The sequence below is a fragment of the Lontra canadensis genome, unplaced genomic scaffold (genome assembly GCF_010015895.1).
Source record: "Lontra canadensis isolate GAN:19392208 unplaced genomic scaffold, GSC_riverotter_1.0 scaffold12, whole genome shotgun sequence".
Classification (NCBI taxonomy): Eukaryota; Metazoa; Chordata; class Mammalia; order Carnivora; family Mustelidae; genus Lontra; species Lontra canadensis.
The window spans coordinates 8022619-8045707 of record NW_022631006.1 but is presented as its reverse complement, the minus strand read 5'-3'; the positions used below and the strand labels follow the sequence as shown (position 1 = coordinate 8045707).

The 23089-nt window shown below is 39.6% G+C and overlaps 1 non-coding gene and 2 gene segments (V, D, J or C); 2 read left to right on the top strand and 1 right to left on the bottom strand.

Annotated features, from left to right (window-relative positions):
- Nucleotides 1-2122: 2122 nt before the first annotated feature.
- LOC116867574 lies at nucleotides 2123-2230 on the bottom strand. The gene has a single exon (XR_004382622.1). It is a non-coding gene; the product is annotated as a U6 spliceosomal RNA (small nuclear RNA).
- A 12867-nt stretch (nucleotides 2231-15097) lies between these two features.
- On the top strand, nucleotides 15098-15750 carry LOC116867385. The segment is given in 2 exon segments: nucleotides 15098-15149; nucleotides 15338-15750. Coding segments are annotated over 2 exon segments (465 nt in total).
- Nucleotides 15751-19520: 3770 nt separating this feature from the next.
- LOC116867384 overlaps nucleotides 19521-23089 on the top strand; it is a 15252-nt gene continuing 11683 nt past the window's right edge. Inside the window, 1 exon segment of the V gene segment in view lies at nucleotides 19521-19629. Within this exon segment, the coding sequence occupies nucleotides 19578-19629 (52 nt within the window).

Sequence of the window (23089 nt, the reverse complement as noted above, 5' to 3'; positions counted from 1 at the left end):
ATGAAGTGGTCTTGTGGTCATCCTTTCAGTGAACGTCCAGCCCCACAAGTTGTTCACCCTGGCAGGTGTTTCTGTGTCTATGACACTTTTAGAGACACACGGTGTGCCTGAGAGGGTGGTGATGCCTAATGTCTTCCTGACAGAGTATGGCAGGAGAGGTGATGGAGATCATCAGTGCCAAACTAGGTTTTAATAGAGAAAGAAGGGAAGGGAAGAAAGGAGGAGGAACACATGAACCTGACCGAGGAAAAGAGAGGCCAGGGACCTCTGCCCTGCTTTTTTTTCTAGTAAATCAGGTGATAGACTCAAGATGATACTTGACTTGAAGGCTTGGGGGGCAGAAACAGAATGGAGGAAGTATTTTATGTCTTGGGCAATTAAATAGATAAGTTGACTTTCTGACAGTAAGAACTCAAGGGAGATAGCTTTCAGTGCCCTGGAAATATGGTGAGAAAAAATGTTCTTGCATTGACGTTTCCTAACGATATAGAGAGGTGACACTGGGAGGGAAATCCTATTGATTTCTCTAACTCTTGTTTTGCAACTTCTCAGAGAGAGCCACAAATCATGGGATTGGGAAAATGTATGGGAGAGAGTGAAGATGTGCAAAAAATAATAGAAAAAGCAATGTCTATTTTGCAGTGCAAGACTTTGCCAGTATTATTTCAGTCTTCTTTAATTACTCTCTCCTTATTTGCAGAGTTTACAAATGAGCTATGATCAGAATATTAATATATTCCCTTACATATTTGTTAAATATTCTTGGTTAGTTAATTTTTATTTAATTGGTTTAAAATGAATATTTTATATTTAAACCTCTGTAAATATAAATGTATGTGAACATGTACTTTGAAGTATTCAAAGGATATAAAATAAGAGTTTTCTTAGACTTCTGAGAAACATGGTAGACTCGGGGTGCGTGGATGACTCTGGTTTTAGCTGGAATTCTGGTTCTCCAGGTTGTAAGTTTGAGCCCATTTTGGGTAGAGATTACTTAAAATTGAAATCTTAAAAAGAAAAATAAATAAAAACTAACGGTCGATTACATGTTTATGTCTTGATTTCTTTAATACTCTTTTTTTGAAATCAACTATTTCTTTATTTGATGGAGAGAGTGCATGAGCACAAGCAAAGGGAGAAGGGGGAGGGAGAAGCACACTTCCCACTGAGCAGTGAGCCCAACAGCGGGCTGGATCCTAGGACACTGAGATCATGATCTGAACTGAACTTAGAAGCTTAACTGAATGAGCCACCCAAGCCCCTCTAATACTCTTTTAGAACTTTAGCAAATCTATCCTAAAGGGCAGAAAGCTGAAAACAGAAAGCGAAACAGGAAAGAACCTATCAGCAGACTGTGCCATCAATAATTTAGATAATGAGCTGTATATGGATAGGGGCGAACTTGTATGAGAGACTAAATAAAGAGAACCCTAGTCCTGGTGTAGAAGCACCTCAGTGTGTGCTCTGCCCTCCAGAAGGGGTTGGGGAAAAGGAGCACCACGTATTTTTAGATAATTGAGGAATACACATTGCCCATGTTGGTACACACACGTGTGTGTGCACAGGTGAGCATGTGTCTATGTGTGTGTTGAGGGTATTGAGGCAGAAGGAAGAATACGAGTAGATGGCGTGGTCACCTTGGGTCTCAGAACTGAGCATATGATGCTTGGAAGCTTACTGTGGTTCAGCTGAGGCAAGGAAAACACATAAATTCAAATGACTGATAACTTATGACCAAAATTTGGTGTCCATTCTGGCCTTTCTGAACAGAGCTGAGCTGAGCTGTGGAGACAAAACAATGAGAAGGAGAACTTGGTGAGTGGATCTATTGTCTGAGGGCCGCAGCTTGAACCCTTCAGCAGAGAATGATAAGATTTTTCTGCTTTTGGCTCCAACATAGGCATCTGAACAGACATAGGTAGTGAGGAGGAACACTGGCATAACAATAGGTACATTGAAAGAGCTACAGTGATTAGTCTAAATGCTTTGCCTTCTTATCATAGTGTGATTTACTTCTACCTTAAATAAATCACACAGTGTGAACATACATGACTCTTACAACTCTTTTTCCATAATTCTTACATTTTATGTGGTTTACATAATTAATTACAAGCAGTTTTTTAAAATTATGGAATGCTTCAGGAATTTGCATGTCATTCTTGCACAAGGGTCATGCTGATTTTTCTCTGTATCATTCTAATTTTAGTATATGTGCTTCCAGAGTGAGCCCTACCTGTCATATTTTCAGTAAATGCCATCCACCCACTTTTATCACAGATGCAATGAATAAACATATCACAGTTCGCTAAACCATTGATCCACAATCCTCATTTCAATATAAATTTTACTTATGTTTATTTTCAGTTGTAATGTTTTTAGTTCAAGTTGCTTAATGCCCACTGGGTGCTGTCCGCAACTGATGAGTTGTTGAACACTACATCTGAAACTAGTGAGGTACTATGTGTTGGCTAACTGAATTTAAATAAGAAAAAGTTGCCAAATGCAAATGGATTTGGGGTAATGAGTCTCTCAGCTAGAACACAGAGAATTATGACAGGACCCACACAACTTGCTATACCAGGAAACCCCTGTTTCCCGTTCTGGGGCCACAGCAGCACAAAACCAGCAATCTTTCCCTCACCCAGTCAGGTTCTTCTCACAGTGCTGAGCCCTGAAGTTGAAGAGGAAGAAGATTTTCCTTTTAGTGGGAGAACTCAAACATGTTGCTCTCCAACCTTCTCAAGGTGGTCATGGCTTCCGTGTGACTAGATAAGGATGGTCCCTGTAGGAATGTGTCTCCTCTATGACTTAAAATCCAGAGAGATAGGCAGGATCTTGTGGGAACCTTGGGAAGGAGGGATGACAGTGTGTAAAACAGAAGTTCTTTGTGCCACATCATGTATTCCAGAAGTCTCTGATTCTGTGTTTTATTTCCTTCAGGATCCAGTATTGCCCAGAAGGTAACTCAAACCCAACCAGCAATGTTAGTGCAGGAGAAGGGGACTGTCACTCTGGAATGCACATATAACACCGATGAACCACGTTATAGTCTCTTGTGGTACAAACAGCCCAGCAGTGGGGCAATGATTCTCCTTATTCATCAGGATTCTTACAACCAGCAAAATCCACTGAAGGTTGCTACTCACTGATTTTCAGAAGACAAGAAATTTCATCCAAGTTGTCAACTCACTCTAAGAAAATACCACTCTGGTAATAGGTAGTTGATAATTGGTTTTGCATCTAACACCTTCTTATATATGTTTGGAAGGCAGATTTTTAGAGTAGAAATCTTAAGTATCTCCTCAAGTTTCTTTAATTAGAGAATCTGACCATTTTCACATTCATTTTTACCATTTGAGAATATTTTGAGTGTATGAAATACACTTACATTGTTCAATCAGCAGCACCTTTCGTTTCTAGAATCTTGGCATCTTGAAAAACTGAATATTTGTACTCATTAAACAATAACTTGCCTTTATTCCATTCCTCCACTCCTTCACAACTACTATTCTGCATTCTCCTTCCTTGAGCTGGAGCTCTTTATCTCTCATAGAAGTGGGATTATGCAGTATTGATCATTTTCCAAAATTTCATTTGACATACTGTCCCCATGATGCATCCACTTGCATCGTGTGTTAGAATTTCTTTACTTTTTAAGGTTGAACAATATTCCTGTGTATGTAATATACCATTTTATTTATCTATGTCTATCTGTTGATGGACTTTTGGGTTGCTTCCACTTTTTGGTAGAAACTGGAATTCAAAAACATCTCAAGATTTACAGTAATATCCAAATTCTTTCAATTTTTGAGTATATATCAGAAGTGGATTGCTGGGTCATAAGGTAATTCTATTTTAAAAAATTTAGACACATTTATATTGGTTTGGAAAAACTATGCTGTAGACTGCAGTATCACAAACAAGTTTCAAGGAACAGAAAAACAGAGTGATCACTAGTCGTGAATGGAGCTCTAGTATATTGGTGAATCAGAAAATCCTAGAGGAGTTTGTCACTCTTGCTACAGTGCATTGCTTCTTTCAGGTATGAATAATTGGTCTGGATGGAATGGTGAAGCCACTACTCACTGGTCAGCTGCTGGATAGCTGTTTGAGTATCCATTATTTCTTTCCTCATTTGGTAAAAATCCAAACTTGCAATTATTGAATTGTTTTTTAGTAGTTCCAGTTGCATAAATAAAGAGCCTGTAAAAGACTCTCATAAAATATTTCAAAGGCTTAGGAAGAAGTCTTTTGCTACCCGCTATCTTTCTCTGAAATTTGACAATCTATACTGTCAAAAGGAAGTAGTAGGCTTTTGCTATCCCAGCTCTGTGTTGTAATCCATTAGCTTTGCCATGAACTTTCTTGATACCTGAGCTTTGTTTCATTATTTGTAAATTTATTATTGTAAATTTATTATTAGCAGTAAATTTATTAATAGTAGTATTATTAGTATTTTGTTGTGACAATTTATCAATAATATACCCAGAGAGATTGACAAGTAGCAGATGAGCAATTTAGGAGGAATAATTTTTTTTTAAAGATTTTATTTATTTACTTGAGAGAGAGAGAGAGTGAGAGAGAGCATGAGAACAGAGAAGGTCAGAGGGAAAAGCAGAATCCCCATGGAGCTGGGAACCTGATGTAGGACTCGATCCCGGGACTCCGGGATCCTGACCTGAGCCAAAGGCAGTCGCTTAACCAACTGAGCCACCCAGGTTCCCCAGGAGGATAATCTTAATAGGTACAGAAAAAGCATTTGACAAAATTCAGATCCATCCCTGATTAAAACTCCCAGCAAATTACACAAAATTGAAGGGAATTTCCTCACCTTAAAAGAGGGCTTAACAAAAAGTCTACATTAAATGTCACACTTGATGGTGAAAGCTTAATTGCTTTCCCCTTACTTTCAGAAATAAGGGGAAAGTTTTGGCTCCACCACTTGTATTTAATATTGAAGTAGAGGTTCAAGCCAATGTAATAAGGCAAGAAGAAGAAACAAAAGCCATACAGTTTGGAAGGGAAGAAGTGAACTTCTCTCTATTACCAGAAAGCATATTTGTACAGAAAATGTAAGGGAATCTACAAAACAAAATGAAAGAAACTACTAGAACAAATTGTTTTAAGAAAGTCAAATGTACATCTACCATGTGATCCAGCCATTCTACTCCCAGATATGGGCCCAGGAGAAAGGAAAGAATAGGTCTATAAAAAAAATCTTATATGCAAATGTTCATAGCAGTTTTGTTTGTAATAATCCGCTGGGACTATTCTATATGGCCTGCTACAGGTAAACAGACAAACTGTTTTATAGGCATAGGATGAGATACTACACAGCAACAGAAAGAAACAAAACCTTTTTTACAAAAAGATTTAATTTATTTATTTGACCGATGGAGATGACAAGTAGGCAGAGAGCCAGGCAGAGAGAAAGGGGGAAGCAGGTTCCCCGCTGAGCAGAGAGCCCTATGCGGGGCTTGATCCCTGGACCCTGGGATCAAGACCGGAGCCATAGGCAGAGGCTTTAACCCACTGAGCCACCCAGGTACCCCAGGAAACAAACTCTTGATAGTTATGACTATGGAAGAATTTTTTAAATAATTATATTGTGAAGTGCCAGATAAAGAGTACATATAATTCCATAATTCGAAATTATAAATTATACAGACTAAAGCATGACAGAAGCGTTCCCTGGAAATGGGAGTGGTGAGGGTTGAGAGAGGGGTTGCCAAGAGACATGAGGAAACTTTTGGAATGATGCATATGTTCATTATCTCGAATGTGGTGAGTGCTTCACAAATACAAATGTCAAATTATATAGAATTGTCTAATTGGTGCAGCTTATTTTAATGTAAAATATGCATCAATAAAAGCCATTAAGTATCCATATTTCCTATGCAGTATCTTCCCTCAATGACGTGCAAGTCCTCCATGTGAGTTTTCTCCTTTGGTTTTCATTGGCCTGAATGTTTTTTCTAAAGTTATGGATAGGGATGCCTGGGTGGCTCAGTCTGTTAATTGTCGGCTTTTGGCTAATGTCATGATCCCAGGGTTAGCACTGAGTCCTGCATGAGGCTCCTTGCTCAGCAGGGAGTCTGCTTCTCCCTCTGCCTCCCTCCCCCTGCTTGTGCTCTCTCTGTCTCTGATAAATAAAAAAAATAATGAACTGTTTAAAAAACTAAAGTTACAGATAATGACTTTCTGCATCCATGTGCTATATTGTTTATTTTCCTTTTTAAAAAAGATTTGATTTATTTATTTATTTATTTATTTATTTATTTATTTATTTATTTTAGAGAGAATGATAGAGTGATAGAGACTAAGAGAGAGACACAGAGAAAGCAGACTCCGAATGAGTACAGAGGCCCATTCAGGGTTCTGATCCTGAGATCATGACCCCAGTCATAACCAAGAGCCTAAAGCTCTACCAGCTGAGCCCCCCCCTGGTGCCCCACATTTATTTTCAATCATTATCATTCTAACTTTTTGGGATTTCCCCTGCATATCTGGATACAACTTTGCTGTGGTTTGTCCCACATTCCTTTCTAGTATACTTCCGTGGCAGGACTGACAATGTGATTTGGGAGGTGGAGGGGAAGCGAAGGGACACATGAACCCAAACAGTATCCAGGCCAGAATTTCTTACTTCCCTCTGCATTTGGGAAAGTGTTTCCATGTTGGCTCTGGAATCATGAACCTCCTTGATCTGAATCTCTGGAGAGTGGCCTCCAGGATATAGCTTGGGCTAAGCTTCCATCTATGCGTCTAGAGATAAATGTTTACAGAGCTTTATAGAAGATGTGTCCCTTTCTAGAACTTTTTCCTGATAGTCCTGATTTCTTACCTTGTTGGAAAAATTATTTGATTAATGTTTGGCAACAGAATGTGACAGATGGATGGTAATAGAAAGCATCCTTAAGGCTAAACCTGTTAAGAGTAGAATTGATATTTTTTGCTTAATTCATATACACTAGTCACCTGATGTTGGAGCCAACAAAATATTGAAAACTTAATTTCAGATGATTCTATAGGAATTTGATGACTCCATGTATGATGTTTTTTCTGTCTATATTTGCTATTTTTCACTTTTTAATGATTCTGAAAATCAGTAATATTTGACTATTAAAATGGTTGACTAACAAATAGTGTGACTTCTGAAAACTTTTATTAAAAAACAGTATTTCTAGCAATGGCTAATAGTTTAGGAATAAGTCAACACAGTATTTCAATTAAAGGTCATTTGTTCATTATTTTTGTTTGATTTAGAAAACATTTAGAGAGTACATAAAAAATGACAGTCACAGTTGTACATTCTAAATATTGGGGTAAAGTGCCCAAAACACAGAATCAGTCACTAATGACTTGACTTCCTCTTACTTTTTCCATATTCAACTTGAACCCCATTTCTGGCAGTCAGTGGGTGTTGGACTGGTCTACATGGACATATGAGAATATGAAGTACTGTAGTAAGATGCTTTAAGAAGTTTTGTTACCCTCCCAGCCACAGAAATACCCCGGGATGCTGTGTAAAAGAACTTCCATATCAGGCAGTATCTTAAGAACTAAACAGACATAATTGCTGTTGTTCAAGCTTCCCAGGGCCACCTGAAGACTGACATGGGCCTCATGAGGTCAAGGGTGAAACAGATGGCTGCCTTGGGGAGGATTCTGGGCAACATGCGCGCATTTCAGTCCCTGTCCACCAGAGGGTGCAGCTTCCAGCCACAGTCACAATGCCTGTGTGAGATGTGGGCGGCCGCTGATCATTTCTGTCACTCCAACCTTCTCCAAGGTAAGATGAAGAACATTATTTAGGTGATGCTCCAGAGATGAAGTGTTCTCCAGGATTCGTGACTGTGGTACTCTTAATGCTTGGTAAGTACCATTCCTCTTAAAATTTGGATTCTTTCTTCCATGACGTCAGCAAAACCTTTAACTATTATTTATCCATGAGTTTTATGCCCAAGGTGACATAGATCTCTTTTCTCTTTCCTCAGAACAAACCTGTGGAGACTCAGTGACTCAGACAGAAGGCCAAGTCACCCTCTTAGAAGAGGCTTCCCTGACTGTGAACTGCACTTATTCAGCATCAGGGTCCCTTACTCTTTTCTGGTATGTCCAGTATCCTGGTGAAGGTCTACAGCTCCTCCTGAAAGCCTTGAGGGGCAAGGAGAAGGGAAGCAACAAAGGATTTGAAGCCACCTTTGACAGCAAATTGAAATCCTTCCACTTGGAGAAAGGCTCGGTTCATGCCTCAGATTCAGCTGTGTACTACTGTGCCCTGAGTGACACGGTGACAGAGACTGTAGGGGGAGCTGAGCACAAACTCAGAGCAGACCAGGATCCAGGAAGCTGAGCATCTCTGCCTGATCCATTCTGGTTCCAGCACAGTCTGTGGTTGTTTGTCCTTCAGTGTCTGGTTGATTCAAAAATCATACAGACAACTAGAGCTTAGGAAACAGAAGTAACATTCCCCAAATCCAGGTGTTCCTTAGTGACACTGAAAGCAGTTTGATGCCAAGAGTTCCTCAGTCAGGGTGTAACTAATTTAAGGTAAAACCACATAAAAATGAAGTGGTCTTGTGCTAAATTCTTGGAGTGAACATCCAGCCCCACAAGTTGTTCATTGCACCCTGGTGGGAGTTCCTGTGTCTTATGATAGTTTTATTTATTTATTTATTTATTAAAGATTTATTTATTTATTTGACAGACAGAAATCACAAGTAGGCAGAGAGGCAGATAGAGAGAGATGGTGAAGCAGGCTCTCCACTGAGAAGAGAGCTCAATGCGGGCCTCGATCCCAGGACCCTGAGATCATGATCTGAGCCGAAGGCAGAGGCTTTAACCCACTGAGCCACCCAGGCGCCCAATCTTATGACAGTTTTAGAAACAGTGTGACCAAGAAGGTCATGATGCTCAACGTCTTCCTGACAGAGTATGGCAGGAGAGGTGATGGGAAAGTTTCAGCCCCAAACCTTTGTAATGGTTGCATGTTGGCCAGAATACTCCTGAAGTCACCCATCTGCTTCATTCCTGACTTCATGAGGCACATGTCAGTCTTCAGGTTGCCCTTGGAAGTCTGAAGGACAACAATCCTCACCTCTCAGGTCTATCGTTCTGATTATGGGTTAAGAGTCATCAGTGGGAGGGACAGAGAGAGAGGGAGAGAGAATCTCAAGCATATTCCTCAAAAAGCATGGAGCCTGACATGGAACTTGATCTCATGAACTGATCATGGCCTGAGCAAAAACCAAGAGCCAGTCATTTAAACGACCTACTGAATCACCCAGGCATCCTATGACCTTTAATTTAATAATTAAATTATTAAATTTAATAATCCCCTTATCAGTAGATTTTATGAATGAGCTATGATCAGAATATTAATACATTTCCTTATATATTAGTCATATATTCTTGGTTTAAATTAATTTTTTTTTAAAGATTTTATTTATTTATGAGAGAGAGAGAGAGAGAGCACAGGCAGACAGAACGGCAGGCAGAGGCAGAGGGAGAAGCAGGCTCCCTGCAGAGCAAGGAGCCTGATGTGGGACTCGATCCCAGGACGCTGGGATCATGACCTGAGCCGAAGGCAGCTGCTTAACCAACTGAGCCACCCAGGTGTCCCAGTTTAAATTAATTTTTTTATGTAATTGGTTTAAAATATAAACTTTTCTTCATACCTCTATAAATATAAAAGATGTGAAAATGTACTTTAAATAATTCAAGAGGGTATACAATAGAAATGTTTCTCAGGCTTTTAGATAAACATTGTAGACTAGGGGTACCTGACTGGCTCTGTAGGTAGAGCTGGGACTCTGGATCTCAAAGTCATAAATTTGAGACCCATGTTGTGTGTTGAGTGTACTTAAAATCTCTATGGAAAAAAAGTTATAGATTAATAATACCATTTATCTCTCAATTTCTCTAAAACTGTTTTAAAAAGATAGTGGAGATACTCCGAAGGGCAGAAATCCACAAAAACAAAGAGAAACAAGAAAGAAGCTATCAGCAGACAGTGACATCAACCACTTTTAGAAAATAGGCTGTTTATGAATAGGGGCACACTTGCAGGAAAGACTAGATAAGAGGATACCTGGGCCTACTGTGAAAGCACCTCAGTGCATGCTGTGCCCTCTGGAAAGGGTCAGGGAAAAGAAGCACCACATGCTTTTGGGTAATTGAGGAAGATGTTGTTGCCCACGTTGGTGCATGGGTGGTTGCGTGGATGTGTTTGCATATATTGAAGGTATTGAGGTGGAGGGAAGTAAAATATGTGGACCCAGCGAGCAATTTTCCTAGTCACAGAACAGCTGTGCATCCACGACCCTATAAGAAACAACGATCATCTTCTAAACCCAGCAGAAAATGGGATTTTGGTTTTTGAGGAATTGAGAAGAGGACATAAAACATTTTCCCCAAATATTGTGCATTACAGAACTTTTTGATTTTTGCTCACCAGTTCAACTTTCCTTTACTTAAAGATGTTCTTCTGTTCCTGCCTCTAATTCCCAGCAACCACTGGTCTTTTTACGGTCTCCATAGTTTTCTTCTTCCAGAATGTCGTGTTTTGGGTGTCAAACAGAGTGCAACCTTTTCAGATTAGCTTATTTCTCTTTGAAGTATGCATGTAGGGCCCCTGGGTAGCTCAGTGGATTAGCCATCTGCCTTTAGCTCAGCTCATGATCCCAGAGTCCTGAGATCAAGTCCCGGGTCGGGTTCTCTGCTCAGCAGGGAGCCTGCTTCTCCCTTCCCACTGCCTGTTGCTCCCCCTGCTTGTACTTGCTCTCTCTGTCAAATAAAGAAATAAAATCTTAAAAAAAAAAGAGGAAAATATGCACATACTTTTCCTCCATGTCTTTCCATGACTCGATAGCTCACTTCTTTTCAGCACTGAATAAGATTCCCTTGTCTGGCTGTACCGTAGTTTACTTACTCTTTCTTCTACTGAAGGATGTCTTGGTTGCTTTCATGTTTTGGCAATTATGAATAAAGGTGCTATAAACATTTGTGTGTTGATTTCAATTCTTTTTGATAAATACTCAGAAGTGGGATTACTGGATCATATGGTAGTTCTATTTTATACTTTTTGAAGAACTTCTATACTGTTTTCTATGGTTACAGCATTGTGCATTGCCTCCAACAGTGAACAAGTGTTCCAATCTCTTCACATCCTCGACCACAGCTTCATTTTGTGTTTTTGAAAATAGCATTCAATTTTTTTTGATCTTTAAAGTACGGATGGTAACAGGGAATTTATTGTAAATGTAGAGGCAAATATATTGAGATAGTCATCATTAAAAAGGAACTAGAAAATTACACATTTAAAGTATTTGCTTTTTATCTGCCACCTTAAATTTGTGGCTAGTACCAACATTTTATTTTATTATATTTGATTTTTAAACTATTTAAATTCAATTAACTAACATATAATGTATTATTAGTTTCAGAGGTACAGGTCAGGGATTCATCAGTCTTATATAACACCCAGCGCTCATTAGATCATGTGGCCTCTTTGATGCCCATCACCCTGTTAACCCATCTCTCCACCCCACTCCCCTCCAGCAACCCTCAGTTTGTTGTCTATGATTATGAGTCTCTTATGGTTTGTCTCCCTCTCTGGCTTCATCTTGTTTTATCTTTTCCTCTCTTCCCTGATGATTCTTTGCCTTGTTTCTTATATTCCTCATATCAGTGAGATCATAAGACAATTGTCTTTCTCTGATTGAGTTATTTCATTTAGCATAATACCTTCTAGTTCCAACCATGTCATTGCAAATGGCAAGATTTCAAATTTTTTGATGGTTGTGTAATATTCCATTGTGTCTATGGAACAATAAGTTTAAGTTTTGATTCAATTCAATCATTCCTTTTTATCTATGTTTTGATTATTGATATATTTGAACTTATTTCTAATATTTTGGTTTTGCTCCATATGCTTTTGCTTCTTTCTTTTCTTTCCTTTTATGTTGCACTGATAGAATTTTCTCTTTTTTTTTTTTTCTGCTGATTTGGGTAAAGTAAAGTACCTTTCTGTTTCACTGAAAATATCCTCAAACTGTATGTGTATGTACATGTGCAAGTGTGTACATTTTTTCTATGTCTAATTTTATTCTGTAATATTTTTCCTTGTATATACCATGGCTTCTCCTTGGGTGTGCTTTTTCTCTTGCTGATTTAGTATATTAGGAAAATAGTGGCTGATTGAAGCAAACTATACACTATCTCTATATCAGGACATAATTTCAGAAAGAGTTTATCAAATGAGCTGATAAGCTCCAGTTTTAAAGCACATTAAAGAAAACATAGAAAATGAAAATCTTCCAACACAATAATGAGAACATGAATTCTCTTCATTCTTCTTCAAGCCCTTTGTCCCTGACTTTCCTCCACCTGGAGTAATTTTCACCTGCCAGCCTCAGGGCTTATTCCTTCATTTCCTCCTAGTCTCTGTTCCTAGAAAAACATGTGTTCATGTGAGGAATGTTTATAAGGTTTATTGTAGTGTAGTATTTCCTAGGTTAAATAAGTCATCTTAGCCTTTAATCAATAGAGGAAAGGATGCATAAATGGAAGTATATCCACAATATGGAATATAATGGAACAAAGGATGTATATGGGTTAATGTAATAAGACCTACAAGATTTACTATTGAGGTTATAAACAAGAAAGGTATACCCCAAATATATATTTATATTATAATAAAGTCTAAATAAAATGCTGTATATTTTCTGTTGATTCAAATCTAGTAAAACATCTGGAAGCATCAACGCCAAATTGCCAAGATGAACAAAGAAATAAGGTAACAAGTGATGAAAGGGTCAGAATTGAGAATGGTAGTCAAAAAGGATTTTACTCTATGGGTAATGTTTTATTACTTTTAATAATTCACATATTCACAAATTTCTCCTATTGTTAAAAGTAATGAGAATCATAAAGGCCATCATAAAGGCTTCTCTGTATTTTCCTCCCTTCTTGTCACCAAAAAGGGGAAGGGAGAGATCACCACCTTTTTCATAACATTATGTCCATCGGCCTAGACTATACGTATTTCTCTGGGGTCACATAGTTTTTAGTTTTCACTTCACTTAGTGTCCTATTCTTTGACTCTATTATAATTATATACATTTTTGTCTTCCCCTGTAGATGGTAAACTTGTATGTGTTCCTCTTTTGTATATTTTATTTACATATGTTCGTTTTAATTTTATTTCCAGTTAGTTAACATACAACGTTATATTAGTTTCAAGTGTATATATAATGATGCAAAACTTCCACAGATCACCCGTGCTTATCAGGAAAAGGACACTCCTTCATCCCCTCACCTATTGAACCCATCTCCCAACCCTATCCTTCTGGTAACCATTAGTTAGTTCTGTTTAATTGAGTTGTCCAATTGATTTATTTTTGTCCTATTTTTCCCCCTTGCTTGTGTGGTTTGTTTCTTAAATTCCACTAGAGTGACATCATATGGTAGTTGTCTTTCTCTGACTGACTTATTTCCCTCAGAGTTATATTCTCTAGCTCCATCCATGTCATTGCAAATGGCAGAGTTTCATCTTTTGATGGCTGAAGAATATTCTACTACACTTTATATATTCTGAGCATCTAGGAAATTACCCCTTTGAAAAAGCTCAATGAATACTTATGGATTTCTTTTGAACTCAGGTAAAGAAATAAAATAACACAAAGTGAAATATATGAAATTTATTTTCTGATCTCAATTTCCAGGCAATTTCATTTTAAAAGTAGGATTTGGTTTACCTGTAATACCCATTCAAACTAAGCAGTTATCTTCTTTTCTGACAATCTGCATTTCCTTCACCAGATAGATTGGAATGAAAGGGGCTGGGGATTTGAGTCTGCTGAGTGGCTTGTTCTAAGAGGTCTTTGCCACCAGATTCATTCCTCTAGGGGGCACTCTAGACCTTAAGAGAAACCAGACTTCATGATGGGTGGAAGGTTGAATAGATACACAGAACAGAAATCATGTGAGCCAATCCACTTAAAGATAGCAAAGATAGGGAAGAGAGAGGACAGGGTTTTTTGTAAAGACCCTCTCAGGTTTTCAGTTCTGCCATTGCATATCAACTTCAGACATCTGGAGGCTATGTCTCTAGAAATCCATTATGCAGATAATTCTTCACAGGTACCAGGATAGGAATATTTCTGGGCTTTATGAGTATGGAAACTCAACAGAAAATATCCCATTATATGCTGTCAATTGTTATGAATAAAATCACCCAAATTTACTGGCCTTGAAACTATTTCAATACCCACATATCCTACCTTTTCATGTGCTGAGAGTGGAAGGAAACAAAAATGAAGAGAGGAAACAATAAGGAACAAAAAGAAAAGGAAAGGAAGAGGACAATATTGACTTTGGCCTGCAACGTGTGGCTGGTCAGACTGAGCTCTGTGGGTGAGCATGGTGTCTAGCAGTAGTACAGGAGAGTTGGAGAGGTGGAAATTATATCAGAGAGGACTCTAAGCACTACATCCTATTTTTCACTGACCACATTCTGGTAGGAATCATTTTCTTTACAGACGGTGACCGTCTGTCTTGGTTTCTAGAACTCTTTTGATAAATTGTATTTACTTCTGCAGTACTGAGTGGATGCTATCAGATAGTTTTCCTTTATCAGCATTTTTACATAACTGAATGCTCACATTGTCTGTCAAACTATGCAGTTTGGGGAATGGAGTCATTCTTCCCTATGATTCTTCAATGTTCTGGGTAATCCCCATAGGCTCTGACTCTTATAGAAGAATTATTCACCTTTCTTCACACACTAACCTGCACTTTTCTTACATAAAGTGTTTTAAGAAAAAAAAAAAAAAACCTTACATACTCCTATATTGGAAATATTCCTCCTACCTGCCTGCACTGCCCGCAAGCACAGTTTGGGAGAGATTCCTGTGCAGTGATATAGGGCCACTGTGGGTGGAGTCTCAAGTTCTGTGAATGACAGGGCTGAGGTGCGATTGGTGCTCAGTGATTCTGGTGGGAAGGATTGACTGTAAGAACACAAATCCTCTGGACCCAAGACTACACTCTACACAGTAGGGGTGAAGGCACCTTATTAACTAGACAAGGAACCATGAGGACACCCTGGGGAGTTCTGCTGGGGCTCCTGTGGCTCCAGGTTTGCTGTGAGTGGGGACGTTCCAGATGGAGCCTGGGGAGTGGTCCACAACCCACAGTGATGGGAGGAGCTGACGCTGAGCTCCTAGAGTCCTATATTCTCAGGGGCGTGTGTTAGGATATTTTATACATTTTCAAACTGCATCTGTGACTCTCCAGTGATATAATCTGTGTTTGTTTTCTTCTTTCCACACAGGGGTGAGAGGGATGACGGTGGAGCAGACCCCTTCAGCCCTGAGCCTCCAGGAGGGAGCCAGCTCTATTCTGAAGTGCAATTTTTCTAGCAGTCCATACAGTGTGCAGTGGTTTCGACAGCATCCTGGGGGCAGCAACCTCACCGGACTGTTTTACATAGTTTCAGGGATGAAGCAGAGTGGAAGGTTAAACTGCACAGTGAATACTAAGGAACAGTCCAGCACCCTCCACATTACGGCGTCCCGACTGGAAGACTCAGCCACCTACCTGTGTGCGGTGGAGGCACAGTGCTCCCTGGTGATCTGCAGCCTGCACCCAAACTGCAGCTGTGCCTGCAGCCCCTCCACCCACTTTGCTCCCATGCAGCAGGCATTTGCTCCCATGCAGACTTTGCACATTTTCAGATTTATGTAATAGTGTCTTTTCCCTCCTAAAATTAGACCTAGCAGTGTTCTCATTTCACTTGCTTTTCTTGCTCTTTTTCTTCCAAAAAGCTCTTTGCTGGTAAAAAGCTCTACCATGGAACCTTTGGAGCAAGTGACAAAGATGCCCATATCCATTACCTTGGGAAGACAGAGGTCCTGGCAGCTAGCATATAAATTATATATAAATTACTTAAATGGAAAACTCTGGAGGCAGTTAAAGATTGTTGTTGCCAAGGGTTGAGGGGAATAAGAGGTATCAGTATAGCTCAGAGTATGTTTAATGTAATGACTTACTCTCCATGATACTGCAATGGTGGATACATATTTTACACATTTGTTCAAACCCATAGAAACTACAACAGTAAGAAGGAACTCCAGATAAACTATGGGCTTTGGGTCACATGATGTGGCAGCATAGGGTCTTCCACTGTGGAAAGGTCATGGGGAAGGTGATAATGGGAAGGTGATACCTGTGTGGGGTCAGAAGGTATACAGGATACCTCAGCACGATGTCTCCTTTTTCTTTGAACCTGGTTGTGATGGTTGAAAAGAAGAAAATTTTTAAAAAATGAAATTGAGAGACATGAAACTAATATGTATGAAGAGTTAAAGCATTTTAGATAAATTATTCCCATAGAAACATTACTTAATGATATATTTTAACCTGGTGTTTGAATTATGTTCCCAAGTTTTCATTTTGAGATGATCTCAAAAATTGTAGAGGCATCCCTCGTTGGAAATTTTGAAACTCTGAACTAAGGATTCAAAGAGAAAGCCAGAATCCATAAAGCAATTAGGCTGTTTTAAAAAGTGCATCTCACTTTCTATATTAGTCAGCTCATCCACCTCCCCTAGGTTGTCTCAACTGCAGAGATTCTTTCTTTTTTCATACAGTACATAAGTAATATGTAAAAGATATTTATAAGAAATTGAAACTCCAAAAGAACTTCCTGCTTACCCATGGTTCAGTCATAGTGCACCCTCATCTCAGTGCCTGTAAAGGACTCCACTCAGTGAATAAATTCCCATTTTATTCAATGTTAATTTGGATTTATTTCTCCTTGATACATTAGTGATCTCAGAGAAGAAATGAAAACCCAGATAGTGATCTCAGGTAAGAAACAATAACCCACCCTCAGGGTGGGTTAGGATCAACCTCTGACCCACGAGATCACATGTGGTTGTGAAAATGGTCCTGGGGTTGCATGATGCAGGTAATTTCACCCAATATGACACCAGTCCACATTGCACACAACCAGTCACCAATAAACATTTGCTTCGTTATATAGTGTAGAAGAAATTAAGAGCTAAAAGGGTCCTTAGAATTTCTTGAGTCCAACTTCATTTTACACATCTTGACTGTTTCCAAGATGACTGTATGAAAAAATTAGGTAGTGAATGAGCTGGAGGAGAAAGACACTGGGTTTCCTAATTTCCTCTTTAGCATTCATTCCCCTGCCTCTTTCCTGTAGGAACATCGTGCTGAGTAAAGAGAAAGTGTCTAATGCAATCCCCGGCATTTATCTCTGTGGTTTGGGTCTGAGAAATTTGTGGTCCAATCAGTTTGAAACCCTGAAAGGAGAGTTCCAATTTGTGTAAATGTCTGAGATCTTGGACAGGAAGGGAGACTCAGGCTGAGCCACCGTGATTTTACCAGCAAACTCATGCATCACTCACTGTTTTTATAAGAGTAAGCCAAAGGTGATGGCACCATGTGAACACCTACATGTATTTCTAAGAACTTTCCTTTAAAAAAAAAAAACAAATATATTTAATATCCCAGGTGGGCATCCCTTGAAGGCATGATGAGCACAATGTGCATAACTCACACATTGTCTGTAAAAAAGATCACAGGAATTGGAAGACTTATGTAGCTGGCAGTCCATGAAGATGGTAGATGAAGGTTTTCTAGGCCAACACGAGGATCATGCTAAAACAGGTGTCTAGGAAATAATCAAGGATCTGGAAATTTAGCACAAGGGATGGCCTTATCTGTGCAATAGTTAATAAATGGAAAAGTGTTATTATAAAAAAAAGTCATATTCAGACCATTAAATTCAGCTCTGAGTGTCATGCCTAAAAAGTGCAAATATATTTTTTTTAATTTTGTTTTTTATAAATATATAATATATTTTTTCCCCAGGGGTACAGGTCTGTGAATCGAAAAAGTGCAAATATTGACCTAAACAATCTATGTTGAAGAAGAGGGAAATTTACCCAGAGAAGTGTGAGAATTCTTACTTTATGGAGAATGGGTGTAAGAATGGAAGATTCTCAGAACCAAGAAGTTTTCCATACATTAAAACACGTTTCATAACACACATATATTAATATATTAAGTTGATGTTCTGATAGCTGTCTTTAAATCTTTCAAGGTAGAACAGGTAGAAGGAAGATGAACTGTATTCTTTGTCATTTCAGAGGCTCCATGAGTAGGATTCACAGGAAAGGGGCTTCCATTTTTGGAAATGAGGTAGTCTTGGTTTCCCAGAGACCATTTCTCTTGATCAGTTCTTTAGGACCAGTTTTCTGTTGGTACCATACCCTAGCACACACAATATTTATGGTTTCCTGAATTTTTTCTCACAGAAGTCATCAGAAGATTCCAAGAAACTCATAGGAATGAGAAAGGGGTTTTGGAAGAAAGAGATAATTCTAGAAACTCACAGGACTAGAGAACTTTATTAATGAGTCTTGGGGAAAGAACACTGTAGTGGAGTTTAGGAGAAATATAATGGAGTATGGAATGTGAAGCAGTGTTGGCCAGGAAGTGGGAAGCATGACAGGATGGATGGCTAATACTTTAGTGGAAATTCTCCTTAGGCTGTGAGTCAGTAATTGCATTGGAGGACATACCGTGTATTTTGATTTGAGAAAAGGAAATCACCTCAAGGATAAACTTACATATGGTTATATTTTATGAGTTTGCAGCTTGATGTTTCCTCAGAATTTCTATTGAGATTCTACTAAATCTACTGTCAGATTTTCTCTATATAAATATTAGTGCAATATTAGGTAAAAAGTTTCCCATAGTTGAAATAGTAATAACTGATCGAAGTTATCCCTGCTCCCTTATCACTTAGATTTGGTCCTTTACTTTTTGTCATAGACATCTTAACTGAAGGGATAGTCCCCATAGTGACTGTTGGTACTGTCAATCCTTTGGAAAAAACAAGGTCAGGCAAGACCATCCACGAGGAGCAGAGCCTGAGATCAGAGGCATTTGAAATATCAAATGATCTTCTCTCTTACTGTAATCATTGGTTATATTTTCCTTTTACAAAAGGTTTTTCTCCATAATAGACAATTGAGGACAGTGGATTTGGTAGAACAGAAAGGAAGTAAATCATGATTCCTTCCTGACTTCAAACATGTACACCAGGGCCATCACTGAATAAATAGCAATAGCATCTACCTCTTCCCACCTTACTAACAGTGACTCAGTAGTGTGCAGGCATGTAAACCTTGATCTCCACATTCTTACTGTGCCCTTAATCACTGATCTAAGATATAATTTGCTTGATGCATGTGAGTCCCTCAGAGGCACAGGCAAAGAGAAGAGCATTTCCCCAGCGAGTTCAGTAGAGATGTGACCACAAGACGGCAGTGCACCTGTGCTGATGCAGAACATTTGGAGGGTTCATTTTTGTGTATATGATGGACTATACCATGGCAGCAGCAGAGTCTTTTTCTTATTGGCTGGTAGACAATGTGGGAAGTTACTCTGTTACAGGAAAGAAGGCATGCCCTGATAAGAAAAGTAGCTGAGCTGGCTGGAGGCTGCAATTCTGAACCTGAGCTTAACTGGCAGGAACCATGAAGCCATCCATGGGAGCTTTAATGATGTTCTTGTGGCTGCAGCTGAACTGTGAGTTGAGTGTTTATGGGCAGCAGAGTATATTAATGGATATTCTTCAGAGGTCAAGACTGGCTTTATTCATAGTTCCTCCCATTGTGTAGAAAAAAAAGAGAATTCTGAAGCACAATAACCTGGAATCTCTTCTCCTTTCTCTGACATTTTCTTTCTGCACGGGGCTCAGCCAGGGAGAGAATGTGAAGCAGCATCCTTCTACCCTGAGTGTCCAGGAGGGAAGTAGCTCTGTTATCAACTGCAGTTATTCAGATAGTCTTTCAGACTACTTCCCTTGGTATAAGCAAGAACTTGGAAAAGGTCCCCTGCTCCTTATAGACATTCGTTCAAGCATGGCCACAAAAGAAGACCAAAGACTCACTGTTTCATTGAATAGGACAGCCAAACATCTCTCCCTGCACATCAGAGACACCCAGCCTGAAGACTCAGCTGTGTACTTCTGCGCAGCAAGCACACATTGCTTCCCAGGCACCTGCTGCGTGCACTCAAACCTGGGACTGGGGCAGCCCCCTGTTCTTTGACATATACCTTCAAGGATGGGCTGTGTCCTATTGTTTGTCTGTACATGGAATCTAATGTTTTATTATTTTTTTTAAATTTAAATTCAGTTAGCTATCATGTACGATATTATTTATTTCAGGTGTGTGGTGTTCAGTGATTCATCCATTGCATGCAACACCCAGTTCTCATCACGTCACATGCCTTCTTTAATGTCTATCACCCAGTTACTCCAGAAGCTAATATTTTAGACATTAGAACCAAATTACATAACTATTATGATGGCAATAACCCAAAAAGGGTTAGAACACTTTGTTGGATGACTAGTGTTTAATGGATTCTTGAATGCAGTTAGTAATGTTTTATTTTGAAATTCAGGTATTGAGGAACTCTACATTTGCTATTGAAACTCCTCTCCTATAAATAACTCTTTAGTACCAATTTCACAGTTCTTATTGATGGTAACTTAAATATTGTGTTTCAAAAGTAGCAATTATTCAATAAATGGTGCTGGGAAAACTGGACAGCTATATGTAGAAGAATGAAACTCGACCATTCTCTTACACTGTACACAAAGATAAACTCAAAATGGATAAAAGACCTCAATGTGAGACAGGAATCCATCAGAATCCTAGAGGAGAACATGGGCAGTAACTTCTTCAATATCAGCCACAGCAACTTCTTTCAAGATATGTCTCCAAAGGCAAAGGAAACAAAAGTGAAGATGAACTTTTGGGGCTTCATCAAGATCAAAAGCTTCTGCACAGCAAAGGAAACAGTCAACAAAACAAAGAGGCAACCCACGGAATGGGAGAAGATATTTGCAAATGACAGTACAGACAAAAGGTTAATATCGAGGATCTATAAAGAACTTCTCAAACTCAACACACACAAAACAGACAATCATATTAAAAAATGGGCAGAAGATACGAACAGACACTTCTCCAATGAAGACATACAAATGGCTATCAGACACATGAAAAAATGTTCATCATCACTAGCCATCAGGGAGATTCAAATTAAAACCACATTGAGATACCACCTTATACCACTTAGAATGGCCAAATTAGCAAGACAGGAAACAACATGTGTTGGAGGGGATGTGGAGAAAGGGGAACCCTCTTACACTGTTGGTGGGAATGCAAGTTGGTGTAGCCACTTTGGAGAACAGTGTGGAGATTCCTCAAGAAATTAAAAATAGAGCTTCCCTATGGCCCTGCAATTGCACTACTGGGTATTTACCCCAAAGATACAGATGTAGTGAAAAGAACAGCCATCTCTACTCCAATGTTTATAGCAGCAATGGCCACGGTCGCCAAACTGTGGAAAGAACCAAGATGCCCTTCAACAGACGAATGGATAAGGAAGATGTGGTCCATATACACTATGGAGTATTATGCCTCCATCAGAAAGGATGAATACCCAACTTTTGTAGCAACATGGACGGGACTGGAAGAGATTATGCTGAGTGAAATAAGTCAAGCAGAGAGAGTCAATTGTCATATGGTTTCACTTACTTGTGGAGCATAACAAATAGCATGGAGGACAAGGGGAGATGGAGAGGAGAAGGGAGTTGAGGGAAATTGGAAGGGGAGGTGAACCATGAGAGACTATGGACTCTGAAAAACAATCTGAGGGTTTTGAAGGGGAGGGGGGTGGGAGGTTGGGGGAACCAGGTGGTGGGTATTGGAGAAGGCACGGATTGCATGAGCACTGGGTGTGGTGCAAAAACAATGAATACTGTTATGCTGAAGAGAAATAAAAAAAATTCCATTAATCGCAAAAAAAAGTAGCAATTATGATTTTTCCAATTCTAAAACATTTCATGCTAAATATAGAAGGATTTAAGATGCAAATATAGGAGGGAAGAGTCAAGATGGCGGAGAAGTAGCAGGCTGAGACTACTTCAGGTAGAGGGAGATCAGCTAGATAGCTTATCTAAAGATTGCAAACACCTACAAATCCAACGGGAGATCGAAGAGAAGAACAACAATTCTACAAACAGAAAATCAACCACTTTCTGAAAGGTAGGACTGGCGGGGAAGTGAATCCAAAGCGATGGGAAGATAGACCGCGGGGGGAGGGGCCGGCTCCTGGCAAGCGGCGGAGCAACAGAGCACAAAATCAGGACTTTTAAAAGTCTGTTCCGCTGAGGGACATCGCTCCAGAGGCTTAACCGGGGAGAAGCGCACGCGGGGTCAGCGTGGCCTCAGGTCCCGCAGGGTCACAGAAGGATCGGGGGTGTCTGAGTGTCACAGAGTTTGCAGGTATTAGAACGGGGAAGCCGGCTACAGAGACAGAGCCGAGGAGTGACTCTCAGCTCGGGGTTACCTTGAACCGGTCGCAGGCTTGGTCAGCTCGGAGCGTGGCCGGAGGCCAGGGTGACGGGAGAAATTGGGCGCTGTTCTCTGAGGGCGCACTGAGGAGTGGGGCCCCAGACTCTCGGCTCCTCCGGGCCGGAGACTGGGAGGCCGCCATCTTCATTCCTGTTCTCCGGAACTCTACGGAAAGCGCTCAGGGAACAAAAGCTCCCGAAAGCAAACCCGAGCGGATTACTCAGCACGGCCCCTGGTAAGGGCAGTGCAACTCCGCCTGGGGCAAAGACACTTGAGAATCACTACAACAGACCCCTCCCCCAGAAGATCAACAAGAAACCCAGCCAGGACCAAGTTCACCTACCAAGGAGTGCAGTTTCAATACCAAGGAGAGCAGCGGAATTCCAGAGGAGGAGAAAGCAAAGCACGGAACTCATGGCTTTCTCCCCATGATTCTTTAGCCTTGCAGTTAATTTAATTTTTTTTTCTTTTTCAATTTTTTTTCTCTTCTTCTGCTAATTTTTTTTAACTTTTACCCTTTTCTTTTTTAACGTTTTTTAACTAGTTTATCTAATATATATATATTTTTTTCCTTTTTATATTTTTTCATTATTGGTTTTCTTTTTTTACTTGTTTCTTTTTTC